Below are 13,945 nucleotides of genomic sequence, written 5' to 3' on the forward strand. Positions count from 1 at the left end.
ACATCCTGCCTTAGGTTTAATACCCTGAATGTTGTAAGGAGTTATTTGCCTGATAGCCATAAACTCAACAGCGAGTTCTTTGGGGGTATATGTAGATAAGATACCCTGGCTGTAAATATGCATATATGTAGAAAATCGGGTTCAATGTAAATCTTAACACTAGTTTTCAATTGAAAATATCTGTGTAGAGCAACTACTTAACTTCATTTTCTTCCCTACATGCACTTGACAGCATCATCAAATTCATGTTTCGCTTGGGTCTAAAAAACTACACAGCCGTTGGTTTGCGTGACATTATGAAAGAGACAATTGAATATCGCGAGAAACACAATATAGTACGCAAAGATATGTTGCAATTGATGATGCAGCTACGGAACACGGGCAAAATCACCGAGGATGATGAAAATTGGAGCACAAACCCCAATGCAGGTATGAAACGCTTGAAATCATGTCCCATATAGTATATATGTATCCGTATCTTAGACCTTGCCTATACATTCCCTTTCCCATAGCCACTGGCGAACAAAACGAATTCACTATCGACCACATTGGCGCGCAGGGTTTCATTTTCTATATTGCTGGTCAGGAGACTACTAGCTCTTCAGCTGCTTTCACCATCTTCGAATTGGCGCAATACCCAGACCTGTTGGCACGCGCCAAAAAGGAAGTGGATGAAGTGCTGGAACGCCACAACGGTCAGTTGAGCTATGATGCCTTGCGTGAAATGTCTTTTCTCGAATTATGTTTGCAAGGTAATTGATAACGCAAATCAAAACAATGGAATAAAATCATTGAAATGTTTTTTTTTTTTTTCCTTTTGCAGAAACCAATCGCAAATATCCGTTGCCCTTCTTGAATCGTGAATGTACACAAGACTACACCATACCCGGCACCAGTCATGTCATCGAGAAAGGCATACCCATTGTTATATCGCTGCTCGGTATTCATCGTGACCCACAATACTTTCCGAATCCGATGACATACGACCCGGATCGCTTTTTGCCTGGAAGTCCAAATTATAATGCCAACGCTTACATGCCGTTCGGCGCTGGCCCACGTCAATGTATTGCTCTGCGTATGGGCATGATCAACTCGAAGTTGGGCATTGTAAAAGTTTTACAAAACTTCAATATTGAAATTATGAGTAGGCGAGAAATTATTATCGATAACCACTCCGTGGGTATTCAACCGAAAGGTGGCGTCAAAGTACGTCTATCGAAGAAAGCCCAGGTCCAAAATTAATACATAGTAGGCATAAGATTCTGAAACGTAAATGTAACTTCGTTGGTGCTAAGATTATTTAAAGTATTTCTGCATGTAACAAAATATTTAAATGAATAACATTTTAGTAATTCTTAGATAAGTATATTTTTGTACATGAGTACATATACTACATATGTACCTACATTTTTATCATTAGCCTCGTTTTATTTTTTGAATCCAAATAAACTAAACTCGTGACCACATTTCGAAAAACTCACCAAAATCCATAAAATCTTAGACGTCACGTTGATCTGGTTTCGAGGCCTACGGCCAGTAGAATTTTCATAATTTTTTTTTTTTATTCAGTTATAACCATATTTTTTAGTGTTGTTTTTAATTAGTTATTGTGCACTATTTTTTAATAAATTTAAAATAAAACAAATAAATAAAAATATGAAAATCAAATAAACAAGTAGTTTTTAAGGAAACAAGTAGTTTTTAAGCAAAAAGCAAAACCGACTTAAATTCTCATATAAAAATTTAATACTACGGTTAATTTCTCCATGATCCAAAGATCGGATTTAAACCAAATTAATATGGGACCACCCGTGAGGTAATACCTTTCCTTAAAAAAAAAAAAAAAGAATTATAGAAATCGGTTAACGTGGTACAAAGTTATGCGGTAACATACATAAAAAAAAAAAGATTCCGACGAATTGATAACCTTCTCCTTTTTGTGAAATTAAAGAATTTGTTTTTGTTATTTATGTTCTTATAACAATTATAGTCATCAATTTTATTGAGCTTGAGGCCGTTTATTAATGAAAACTATTGTGGAAAAATTACACAATAGTTTTCATTAAAAAATGGCCTCAAGCTCAATAAAATTGTTGAATATTAAATCAAAAAATTTAAGAAGAAATATTTAGCAATTTCTGGAACCGAAGATCGAACGTGGGTCCTACGGAATTGTAGTACGCCGCTCTCACCACTCGGCTACCGCTTTCTGGCCGTTTTGGCCAGAGTTGTCATCGAAAATTTCCCTGATCCGCGTTAATTTTGAGGATAAGCTGCAGGACTTAATCCGGATCAACTGCAGTTAATTCCCGCGATAATTCCGAATTAACGAGTTGGTCCGGATGCTGCCGTCTGTTTATACTACAAGCCATTGAACTTAAAATTTTATGTGACTTCAATATAATCTTTACTAACACTTTTTATAGGCATTGTAGCGGGCATCGTTAAGCTAAAATCAAAGACTTCAGTTGTCTTGGGCAGACTCCCAAGTGTATTCCTAACGGAGTCCCACGTCATTAGACTTCTTAAATCAATCTTCAGCAAAAGATCGCAATTAAAGTATTTTATAAAACAAATATTAGAACGCTACATGCTACGGTGGGGTGCTATAACACCATGCGCAATAAGGCCATAATGGCGATTGGAAATAAAACCACAATTTCGATATCGCCTTAATTCCAACTAGCAATAGAAATAAAGCCATTATGATTTTATTGTGCTTTTGAAAATTTTTGTTTAGTTATTTATGAATCGGTTAATTACTAAAGGGAATAAGAGAAGAGATGTGTGCTATAACTTCTACCATGTGTAAATTATTGTGGATTTTCCACAAAATTTTTCATTAGAAACGGCCTTAATCCCAATGAAGGTGTGGAAGCTCGGATTCGCTTCTCCACTACTTTCAGTGCTGCTTCATTTCAATAGCGTGGAAAAGTGTTCCCTCCATAACTTAAGTACGTTCTGGACATCGGTCTCTTGGTTCTTACAGGGTTGGCCCTGGTCTTGAAACCTTTCGTAAGTTGCCTAACTCTCTGATACAATTTTCAGGCGTTTGTCCTGTCAGCCAGCATTTCAAGCTCTTCGCACTCAGGTATCTCGGCCTCTCTCTTCCTCGGCGGCGGTACTTAATGAGCGAGAAATGTGTTTCCACTGCTTGCGTACAGCGTTGCCATTTTAGCCGTTTTCCGGCTAGATTTAGCCGGTTTTGATAGCAACTAGCCGGAGAAAATTCGATCTAGCCGGCAGCCGATTTGTTAGCCGGTTTGTAAAAAAAAGTTAGCCGTTTTTAGCCGATTTTACCATATATGTAATACTTCTATGTTGATAGTAAGCTAACATCTCAATGTGTAAGCATTCCGAAATCAAAGCGAGACAGTCTAGTACTGTTTTTGTCAATGTATTGTGTACTTGAGTGCCGGTTTTGTAGATGTGTTGTGTACATGTTTATTTATAAATGGTATGTTCCTTTTCTTTCGTACGTGTTTATTGATATATCTGTACTGTAGTGTTTTCGGACGGTACTAGCTCTTACTGCCAATATAGGAGTATTGCATATATGGATTTTACTATTTGCCTAATTTTCAGGTGCAAAAAGTAAACAAGTTGTTCGAAAGCAATAATGCAGACCCAATGAAGACTTTTAATGAACTCAATGTTTTACTTTCGCATCAATGCTCTCTAGTGGTTATTAGCGCGGACACATTTGATCCTATATGCTCCCCGTTGGAACCATACCTTGCTCCATTTCTTCAGTTTTATCACAGTTTTGAAGAGTATTTAAAAACAAAAGTAAGCACAAACGCTTTTGACCACGAAGCCGAGAAAATAATTCGAGAAAATGGTCGCTATTTTATTATCACTTTAATAAAGGAATTACGCCAACGCCTCCCTACAAATATTGCCACACTAAAAAAATTTACTTTTTTCGGTTGGAAATGCATTAAGAGTAATTAAACCAAAAGTATTTGTTCAACTACAGCAACAAAAACACAAATATAATGCCGACGAAATAACATCCATAGAGATGCAATGGCTACGGTTAACGTTACATACCTGGAGTAATTTAGACTCAACTGTAAAATTTTGAGCCGAAGTTTATCAATTTCGAAATGCCCTAGGAGAAAACCCTTTTGCTGACCTTTCCAACCTAGTTTTTAGTTTTCTTGTTTTGCCTATAAGTAATGCAGAAGTAGAGCGAATATTTAGTTCAATGAATATAATAAAAACTAAGCAAAGAAATCCAATGTGCGTTAAAACGTTAAACGCTATTTTATATATAAGATACGGTTTAAAACGCGAAGTAAACTGCTGCCATAATTTTACTGTAGATGACGATCTCTTAAAATTAATGAATTCAGGTGATATATACAATAGTGATTCATTTGATGATGAGGAATATACACTCGATATAAATTAATGGTGTTAACTAGTCTTTCGTTTCTTGCGATTTATTTAAATAAAGCATGTGAATTTTCACTAAAATATTTTAGCCGTTTTTAGCCGTTTTTTTTTGCCAATCTAGCCGGTCGGCCCAAAAAGTTCTGGCAACACTGCTTGCGTATGTCGGTTTGTTGAAGAGCGCTCTCAGTGAGAAGATGTGGGAAAATCGGGCGGCGAATAAATTGGCCGTTTGTTGTGATTGGCTTTTCGACGTTAAGCTTTGCTTGCATTGTTGGGCGCAAGTTTTTTGCTGCACAGAGGCGGGTGCTATCTTGGATGCAACAAGATAGTGGTCCGAGTCGATGTTTGGCCCTCGAAGTTTACGTATATCCAAAATACTGTAAGCGCGCCTTACGTCTATAACAACATGGTCGACGTGACGTATAGCTTGATGATGATCTTTAAGTTGGAACCTAGTACTACATAATACCATGTTTCGGGTACCGGCGAAGTCGATCAGCCCCAGTTCGTTATCGGACGTTTCGTTGTGGAGGCTGAATTTTAGCGACAGTGGCGCCAAAGGTTCCTTCCTTGCCCACCTTGACATTAAAATCGCCAAGCATGATTTTGATATCATGTAGGGGACAGCCCTCATATGCACGCTCCAAGCGTTCATAGAAGATATCCTTGGACAACTCGTCCTTCTCTCCCATGGGGGCATTGGCAAATATGAGCGAGATGTTTAAGAATATCGCTTTAATGCGGATTGTGGCTAGACGTTCGACCATCGGGGTGAACGCCTCCCACCACAAATGCAACTCCGAATTTGCGCTGCGTTACGTGGCAAATGGCGAGGTTTTACGCCTTCGCAATTTAGTTCGCTCCCAAAAGGATGTTTGGTCGCTACTCAGAGAATACGCAGACATAAATATCTGGACGTCGTGAGCTGCGATTTGAACCGTACGCAAAATAATCACATCCGACCACTTCCAGGTGAATGACAGTCAGAAGCTGTAAAAGTAAAATTATCATATGATGTGGTAATTTTACTTAAATTTACAGAATAAGAATCAAAAATTTTATACGCCCAAGTATGAAAGATATTTCATTTCATTATCTTATACATTGTTTATAAATGCACAGTGTGCTTTTTGAACACTGCATGCGAATTAATCGTAGCGCTTTCGACAGAAGTAGCATTTTGATATGAAATAAAATGGTTCTGAGAGCTAATTTCCATTCACGGAAGAAAAATTACCATTGGACCACAATTACTCCTTGACCTTAAAACAATTGGTAAAAAATAGTGGTCTTAAAAAAAAACATGCAGAATCGAAAAACAAAATTCGAAAAAAATGTTAACGCCTCAATTTAAAAAATTCATTATTATTTATTGCATTTTTTTATTTGCTTGCAGCTGTGCATCCTTCACACAATTCTATATCCTTCGAACACGAAGTGTCTTTTAGTACTATTCAAGACCTTTAATTTGAGCCAAGGCCCTTTGAGAGCCAAATTATAATGATTCTGAAAATATGGAATAATTCGAGCTGAACTGTTTTTACTAACTACATAGGCGTAGTAACGCTACATGCATTTGTAAATTTTTTATTAGTTTTAGTTTTATTACTTTTTTCAAAGAGTTTTTATTACTATAGCTACTTTTCTATATGCGTTAGCACTTTCTATATCTTTTTGTTCTTGCCATTTTCATTCCTTTTGTTTTTGTTGCTTAAACTCCTTCAACTGTATCTTGATTCTCTTCAAGTTGCCTCATTCTTTGTCTATTCTTCTGCCGGAATATTTCCTTGCTGGCCTCTTTAATGGCTTCAAATATCTTAGCCTGGGACATAATTTGTTTTTGTACATTTTCTACAGCCGGTTCAGCATTTATATCGATGAGATCACTTAGTCCTTCGGCCACATCATCGCTGTTGTACTCTTTTGCTTCATCAATATCGGCGCGTTTCCATAAGGGATAAGGTGGAAGAGATGACCGTTTCTTGCCGCAGCCTTTGAATTAAATGTAACAAAAAAAATATACAATCAGTGAATAGGAACACTTGTTTTCAGTAGCCCTAACTTAATAAGTATTTAAAAAGTATTAATAATTATGAGTAAATGAAAAGAGTAAATTAAAAATACGGTGAATAATTTCAGTCTGATAAAATCTTTTTGTTTTTTAGACTACAAATTTCTGTTTGGTCGTTGACATATTATTAGGGGTTATCAAAGGTAAGGAAGTCCTAGGATTCAAAGGAGAGACACCCGTTAAAATAACTATTTCTTTGAAGCACACTTTTTATATCAGTGCCTGAACCAGACCTGATTACGTTTTCTTCGAAACACGCATCCTCACGGCATCAAACGGGCTTCATCTTTAAGGCCTGTATGCAGCTCTCAAGAAAAGCAAAAACTCCATATAAAATGACGTACAAGAAATGGCTAAGAAATTTACTTGAGTCAAATTTCCTTAAGGCAGTACGCAGTTCTTAAGAAATTTACTAGGCTTTCTACTACGGTTTTCTAACGTTTTTTGTGAAAAAAGAGCACAAGGCAACCCAGGTTTGCAACAGAAATATATGCCCGTTCCATTATTTCTTGAGGAAAGAGTGAGGCAACAGGCTGTGAGGTATCAAAAATGTCAAAATTCCTTGGAGACACAAGCGAAATAATGGCAATTTTTTCTTGACCGTTTTCTTGAGAGCTGCATACAGGGCTTTAAAAAGAACAAGGTACAGCGGGTAGTAAAGACCTTTGAATCATTAAAAGTTGCAAAATATACTAGAATTTATCTAAAACTAATCCAGATATGTATGATTATTTACATTCTACATAAGCCATAATTTTAATCAGTCAGCGTGTTAGCGCCTCGGCATCCACGGGCCTTACAGTTGTCTAAAAATTTCGCGAATCTTTTAAACAAAAATTTGGTATGCAGTTTTGTAGCCCATTTTATTATTATATAATGAGGTGTAAGTTTGAAGCTGCTAAAAAATTCGATTGATTTTTTGCAATTTTTTTGCTGGCAGTGCCCTCCATATAAAAGAAATTTGTCGAAGTTACTTTGTATGGAAAAAACGTGAAACACCTTCAACAAAAAAAAGTCTCAAAAATCAACGGGATTTTTCAGCAACTTTAAACTTGCGCTTTATTAAATTAGAATTAAATGGGCTAAAAACTGCATACCCCAATTTTTTTCTAAAAGCTCTGGTTAAAAAGTTTGAAATTTGGGTGAAAAGTCGGCATTTACTCCATACCGAAATATACCCCTAATTTTTATTTTTTTTTGGGTCTGCCAAACCCCCTGAAAATGTCAGAAAATGCATTGGAAGGATAAATTAAAAATCTTTAGTATTAAAAAATGGTTAAATAAACAATTGGATATTGTTATTGGAAGTCTCCTGAAGAGAACCAGAGTTTTTCGATCGAACAATATTGATTGTCAAGAATTCTATACAATTTCTACGAAAATTTGTTTTTTCCCATATAAAATACATGGAAAACTTTGAGCGCTTTAAGCGACCTCTAAAAAAATATTTTATTAAAAAAAATATATAGGGGTATATTTTTTCCGATATAGAGCAGTCCTTGGGGTGTGAGCATTAATATTCCGGCTTTACTTATTTTCGACCACCCTAATGTGCATACATATGTATATACGTAAGTCAATTTTTCACTGCGAAAACAGAACCTAGCATTTATACATACAAAATATGTTATACCTTTTCAGAGTTATAGAATATACAAGTACATACCTGTAAAAGCATTACAAAACGGCCGCTTCTCATACTTCCATTGAATGACGCCACTTAATTTGTGCTGTAAAAGAAAAAGTAGAATTAAAGAGTACCCTTTAAACAATTTTATGAGCGCTCGGAATTTATGAGTCTTTCTTTCGCCATAAATATAATGTTGGGGGCAGTCAACCAAACTGGCTCATTTCCGGATTTTTGGTGTCATAAATTCTGATTTGAACCAAAGTAGCAAATTTCACGTAGACGAAAAAGTTTATTAATAACCAGAATATAATAGGCGTCATACTCGGTGCGTCTGACTCACGATTCGGTTTGGATGTATTAGGTCTATTTACTCAAAGTCTAGTTGCTTGATGCTGCCTCTACATGGTAAGCAGGGGTGGTTTTACCCATATTTCAAACATCTTCGACAGGAAGTTACGTTAGATGTGATAAACTTATATAGTTATATGTGGGCGGTACCACGCCCATTCTCCGAAATTCCATGATAATACTACTTTTTTGAAGGGATTTTTTGTTGGTATAAATTTTGAGTATATTAGCGTCCTTAAGTTTCGAAGTTTCTAGCATTTCTGAAATTTACCGTTATGTGAAAAGTGGGTGTAATTTTAGTCCGATTTCAGTAATTTTCAAAGTTTTGCTTTTACGTGGCAAGCACAACAATCATGCCAAGTTTGGTACAAATTGATCGAATGGTTACCGAGATACACATATGTGGTCATAAGTAGGCGGTGCCACGCCCATTTTCCAAAATTTTATCATAAACGTATTTTTTGCTAATGAATTATTGCAAACATCAATTTTGAATAAATTAGCTTCCGTATTTACTGATTTATCGAAGACTTCGTATTTCTCTAAATTACCGTTATAAGGGATGTGGGCGTGGTTATTGACCGATTTTTTAAATTTGCAACAATTTGGTATGTTTTACAACCAACATCGCAACAAATTCTTGAAAAGTTTCGAAAATTCCGAAAATCACAAATCAGTTCAATCAAATTTAGATGAGTTAAATCTAGAAAACAAGATTTTTTTTACCCATTTCTACTCAACTCATCGAAATGAGGTAGAATCCATAAAAAGAATTGCTTTTGTTTTTAATACGTTTTTTTTTTTTAGGAAACACAATGTCCAAATTCATTTTCTTTTTAATTTTTAAAATTTGTCATTTTTGACACCACAACACTTTTTTCTCTAAAACTAGACTTGCTAAAAAATTTAGAAAACGGATTTGCAATGAGCACCAAAAATTCTGTAAGCTGATGTAGGTCCCGTTTTCGAGATCACAAATCTCCAAATTTTGTTTCCTAGAAATCTAGCCGCTGTGGCCAAATCGATAGAGGTGCATACTACCACTCCGTAGGACCGAGGTCGATCCATGGTCCGAGCAGTATTCAAAAAAAAAAAAAAAAAAACGTCAAACATCCGAGTGTAATTCTGTCTTGAAAAAGCTTCTCACTCAGTCCATTTGGCTCTAAAATTAGGACGCACACCACAAATTAAAGGAGAAGGTCGGCCAAACACTAACTGAAATGATAAGCGCTAAAATATTATTACTATTTAGCAACTCCTAAATACCGGCCGCTGTGGACTAGTTGTAAGGGGTGCGTAGCATACTATCACTCCGTAGGACCTATGTAGTTTCGATCCCTGCTCCTCAAAAAATTCATTTGGTGTTTTTGGCTGTTCTGAATATTTTTCGGTAACTGTATTTTTTGATTACAAAATTAGTTTTTTCCATAAACTTTTATACCAAAAAGTCCTATATTTGTTCACACATTTCTATATCTAAACAATTAAAGTAGCACTCATTATTCTCACATTTAAATAGTTATTATCCAGCTCAATTTGAAATGTAGAATGTATACACAGCAAGCAAATCAATGAGCATACTTTCCAGAGCAACATTTTAATTAAAAATTAATTAATTTTTTAACTTGCAAACAAATTCTCAAACACTTTTAGTAATTTATTTTCAATTTCAGAAAATAATTGAAACAAACTTAAGTTAACTTTTCACTTTTCACAATTTTTTGAAAATTCCTGCATATGGTACTTTGTCTTGAAATTCGTGAATCTTGAAAGCTTTCTTGCGATAAACTGCTCCGGGCCACGTTCGATGCACAATTGACCGTTAAAGTGGACGGCTTAACTTTTAATTGTCCCTGAGCTAGCAAACCAAGGCGCAATACAAAATCCTAACTGTTATGGAAGTGTTGGCTGTTGATTGTTGGCATTGCAATGTGTGAACTTGTATATACATACATACTACATTCATACCCTGCAAGAACAGTGACTATCATTTGACAAATCATTTGACTGGCAAGGCTGATAGAGATTTCTGTCACTGGCTACCTACAAGTTTCTATCACATTCTAAAGGGCAGTGTGAAAAATCTGATGTAAACATTTGTGTACATATGATCTTCCGTCTTCCTCCAACTTATGGCCTTATATATTGGTCTCCTTTTAACCAACCCAAAATTTGCAAATGTGTTAGTAAAATAAATGAGAATGTGTAAGTTTCCATCACACAATTCTTGTAGGGTAGTCACTAACATTTGTCGGCGACAGGACCCACTGCTGCGCTGAGAAAGCGGTTTTCGTGGTTAGCGTTGCAGGACCTCAAATCATAATTGCCTTTTGTTTCTGCTTTTCGTTGTTATTTTTAATATTTTCTTTCATGGTATTTAGTTAGCCGAAGAGATGTTTATATTTGAGGGATTCATAACGGTGCCGTAAGTGTCGTATTGTTGTATGTCATAAACTTTAAAAGCATAAATAAATATTTAGAGAATTTGAAACGACAACCAACTATTTTTCAACACTGAAAAAAACTCAAAATATAACTTTGATGGTACTTTGCGAACTCCCTTAATATATTTTTTAGGCGTTTAAAGTTTACGACATACAACACCGTTGTGAATACCCCAAATATGTATTTGATTACACATTGATGAGAAGTCTTTAAGAATACTCTCATGGGGTCTATGCTAGCGAGTGTAAGCTAAAAATAATGGAATACAAATAAATACCTATAAATTTGTTGTTGTGTACTCGATTTTTTGTACTGTAAAAATTTTCTTGGATTGTTTTCAGATTCAAAATAAGTTTTAAACAGCTTTTTTTTTGCTAAAATGGCCTGCATGCAAACTTGAGGAGGTTTAGAGATCCTGTTAATGACAGAAGTGCATTGGTGTTGGTTGTCTCTTCCGACGGGATGGGAGTATGATTTTTTTGGGAAGTCATTTTCGCCATCCCCTGTCTAATATGGTTAGGTGAATAAAACAGACTCGGCGTTGCGCCATCTTCAGTGCCATTTTTTCGTAAAGTACGAGTACATTAATACCTACAACAACAAACATTTTTTTCGTATGAAGACCAATCCGATTAATGGATTTATTTAGAAAACTGGTTGCGGTGCTGTTAAACTACTTTTCATGGCAAATGAAAATGAGAGGCTCACATAGTTCCGCTTCCTATATCACTGCCGAGCTTTGAGAACCTAAAACAGTTAAAGTCCCATGACCTGGGAATGTAGGCAAAGACATAGAAAGTGGTGAATTAGGTCTACTCTTCAGCTCATTTCCCATTAAACACTCCAAAAAAAAAATCGAATTTAAAATCGTAAAAGCCATCGTAAAAGCCTGAGGAGGTAAGTTGGCACCTTTACTAGAAACATTAGCGAGAAATACTTGCTTCAAATGCATTTTCCAGCTTCTTCGCCTTAGCCTTAGCTACACCAGTTACCTAAGTGACTTCAATACATAAACAATTTTGAGGATTCGATTTCATCCCTGAAAATACGTCTCACTGTGGGGCTAATCACCCATCAACTCTTTCTTTACGCACATTTCATTTAGGGAGGATTGGACGGGAAGCTGTGGTTAGAAGTGGGCACTAGTGAATTATTATTGAATGTGGAGGGGCTTTCAATTGGCTGCTGATATATGTGATGATGGTAGGTAGATAGATTGTCGCAGTTGCCTGTAAGACACACTTAAGCTCTGGGCCCATTGTGATACCGCATGTGGAGTCAGTAGCTCTAAATCCCTCCTAAAACGCATCTAAGGTCCTCCAGGTTGTCTGCCCAGTGTGGAGTGTTTTCGTCAAAATAGAGCAGGGCACTGGCACAACAGGTGCAAAATCGTTTCCTCCTCTTCTTCATCTTGACAACTTCTACAGAAGCCATGTAGCCGCACGCCTAGTCGATAGGCATGCCTGCCAATTAGGCAGTGCTCTGTTATAACTACGGTGACCATATTTATGAAAGCCGAATACGGGACAAAAAATTATTTTGCAAATTTTGTCCACACTGTTTTCCCTGAAAGATTATCCTTATAGTAACATCACAAATTTGTAGTATAATTTTCTCGAGATTTTTACCCCATAAAATTTGTTAAAAAAATTCGTTACATTTTAGTATCAGAAAGTGCAATTTTAAGTCGGTAAGGCTTACCATTAATTGTTGGCAATTTTGTTTTTTTTTTCTTTTTTGACAGTGTTACGCTTTTTTCCATACAAATTATGTATGTTCGGCCTTCTTTATTGAAAGAGAAGTAAATGAGCAGCACTTTCCATTCGCACTTTATTAAACTCAATTTTAATGAGTTACAAAACTGCAACCCAATTTTTTTTCTAAAGATTCTAATTAAAAGGTTTGAAATTTGGTGAAACATTAGTTGCGTTCGCGTAGCTGTTAATTGTTCATGTTTAACCAAAACTTACAAGTTTTTGCGTTCGCGTACGCAAAAAACTCGCAAAGTAGGGGAAATTGAGAGAGCAAAGTGACATTTCATTTTGAGGGGAAGCTGCTGGTTTCTGCTGGAAAAATTTTTGCCAACAGCAATTTGCCAACAGGAAAACAGCTGATCAAAAACAGCTGGTTGGCATTTACGCAACTCACAAAATTGAATTTGATGGTTTGGAAGTTAAAAATTACAAAATGCGACCAATTAAACTTGTAAGAAATAAGTAGTTATTTGTTTAATCAATAAACTGTGTCAGTATAACACTTTGTGATGGCTTTTCGTACGTTTTAAATTTTACACTTTTGAATGTAAACAAAAATTATATCAGCTGTTCATCTAACTTGCAAGTTTCTGCAAATTTTCTTTTCGCGTACTATTTGGGATATTTTTCTCTTGTGAGAGAACAGATGACATTTCGCCGGAATTTGGCAGTTGGTTGGTTTTTACTGGAGATTTTAAACGAACGCACCTATTGCAGAATTAATTTTATAGTTTTTCTTAGGAAAAGAGCTTTACTTTATAAAATAAAGCCACAACTTACTAAAATGTCGGGTCTCAATTTATATTTTGGTCACTGTATGTATTCTTCGACTCGAATCACAGGCATTCAGATTAGAAAATAATAACTGTTTATAAAGAAAATTGCCATTATATACCAAAATCACTTAAAACTAGTTCATAGGCAAGCCATTTTAATGAGCTGTTAACAGGGTACGAAAATAAACTGTACAAAACAATTCCCATTTGCTCATCGATCATCATATCATTTGTGGTTTTGTACAGTTTTGTAAATAGTCAGAAACAAATTGTAAGATTCACTGTCATTTTCCCCAACGAGAAACGTTTGCTTTTCGTTTGTGACAATTGTACCATAGGGTACGTTTTATATGTATGCAAACGTTTCAATTACGTGAAAAATAATTTTTTCTGTAAATTTTCATATCCAATTCAATTAAAAAACATTTTTATTTTTTTTATTCATTGCAGCCATTCGTTTTGTATTTGTTTAGTGCATATATGTACATACATAAAAATATTTTCCCTGCACGATTCATTT

General features: G+C 35.6%; 3 protein-coding genes across 4 annotated transcripts in view; 1 reads left to right on the forward strand and 2 right to left on the reverse strand.

The window, feature by feature from the left end:
* The window catches only part of LOC118745001 (probable cytochrome P450 6d4), a 16,749-nt gene extending 15,441 nt beyond the window's left edge, over positions 1–1,308 (forward strand). The window contains exons 6-8 of the mRNA XM_036478533.1: positions 189–429; positions 513–752; positions 824–1,308. Of these exons, the coding sequence (XP_036334426.1) occupies positions 189–429; positions 513–752; positions 824–1,242 (900 nt within the window). The 3' untranslated portion in view covers positions 1,243–1,308. The remainder of the gene's footprint in view (positions 1–188; positions 430–512; positions 753–823) is intronic.
* A 4,794-nt stretch (positions 1,309–6,102) lies between these two features.
* Positions 6,103–13,945, reverse strand: part of LOC118743481 (cardioactive peptide-like) — an 11,417-nt gene continuing 3,574 nt past the window's right edge. Inside the window, exons 1-3 of one of the 2 annotated variants that reach the window (XM_036476195.1) lie at positions 9,960–10,411; positions 8,139–8,202; positions 6,103–6,393 (exon numbers count right to left, since the gene is read on the reverse strand). In XM_036476195.1, coding sequence (XP_036332088.1) covers positions 6,113–6,393; positions 8,139–8,202; positions 9,960–10,046 — 432 coding nt within the window. In that variant the 5' untranslated portion in view covers positions 10,047–10,411 and the 3' untranslated portion in view covers positions 6,103–6,112. Of the gene's footprint in view, positions 6,394–8,138; positions 8,203–9,959; positions 10,412–13,945 lie in introns of those variants that run through there. The other variant, XM_036476202.1, reaches the window with a different exon arrangement.
* Positions 8,168–13,945, reverse strand: part of LOC118743458 — a 22,798-nt gene continuing 17,020 nt past the window's right edge. Inside the window, exon 10 of the mRNA XM_036476154.1 lies at positions 8,168–8,202. Coding sequence (XP_036332047.1) covers positions 8,168–8,202 — 35 coding nt within the window. The remainder of the gene's footprint in view (positions 8,203–13,945) is intronic.

The sequence above is a fragment of the Rhagoletis pomonella genome, unplaced genomic scaffold (assembly GCF_013731165.1).
Source record: "Rhagoletis pomonella isolate Grant_MI unplaced genomic scaffold, Rhpom_1.0 Rhpom_scaffold_00001, whole genome shotgun sequence".
In the NCBI taxonomy this organism is placed as follows: domain Eukaryota; kingdom Metazoa; phylum Arthropoda; class Insecta; order Diptera; family Tephritidae; genus Rhagoletis; species Rhagoletis pomonella.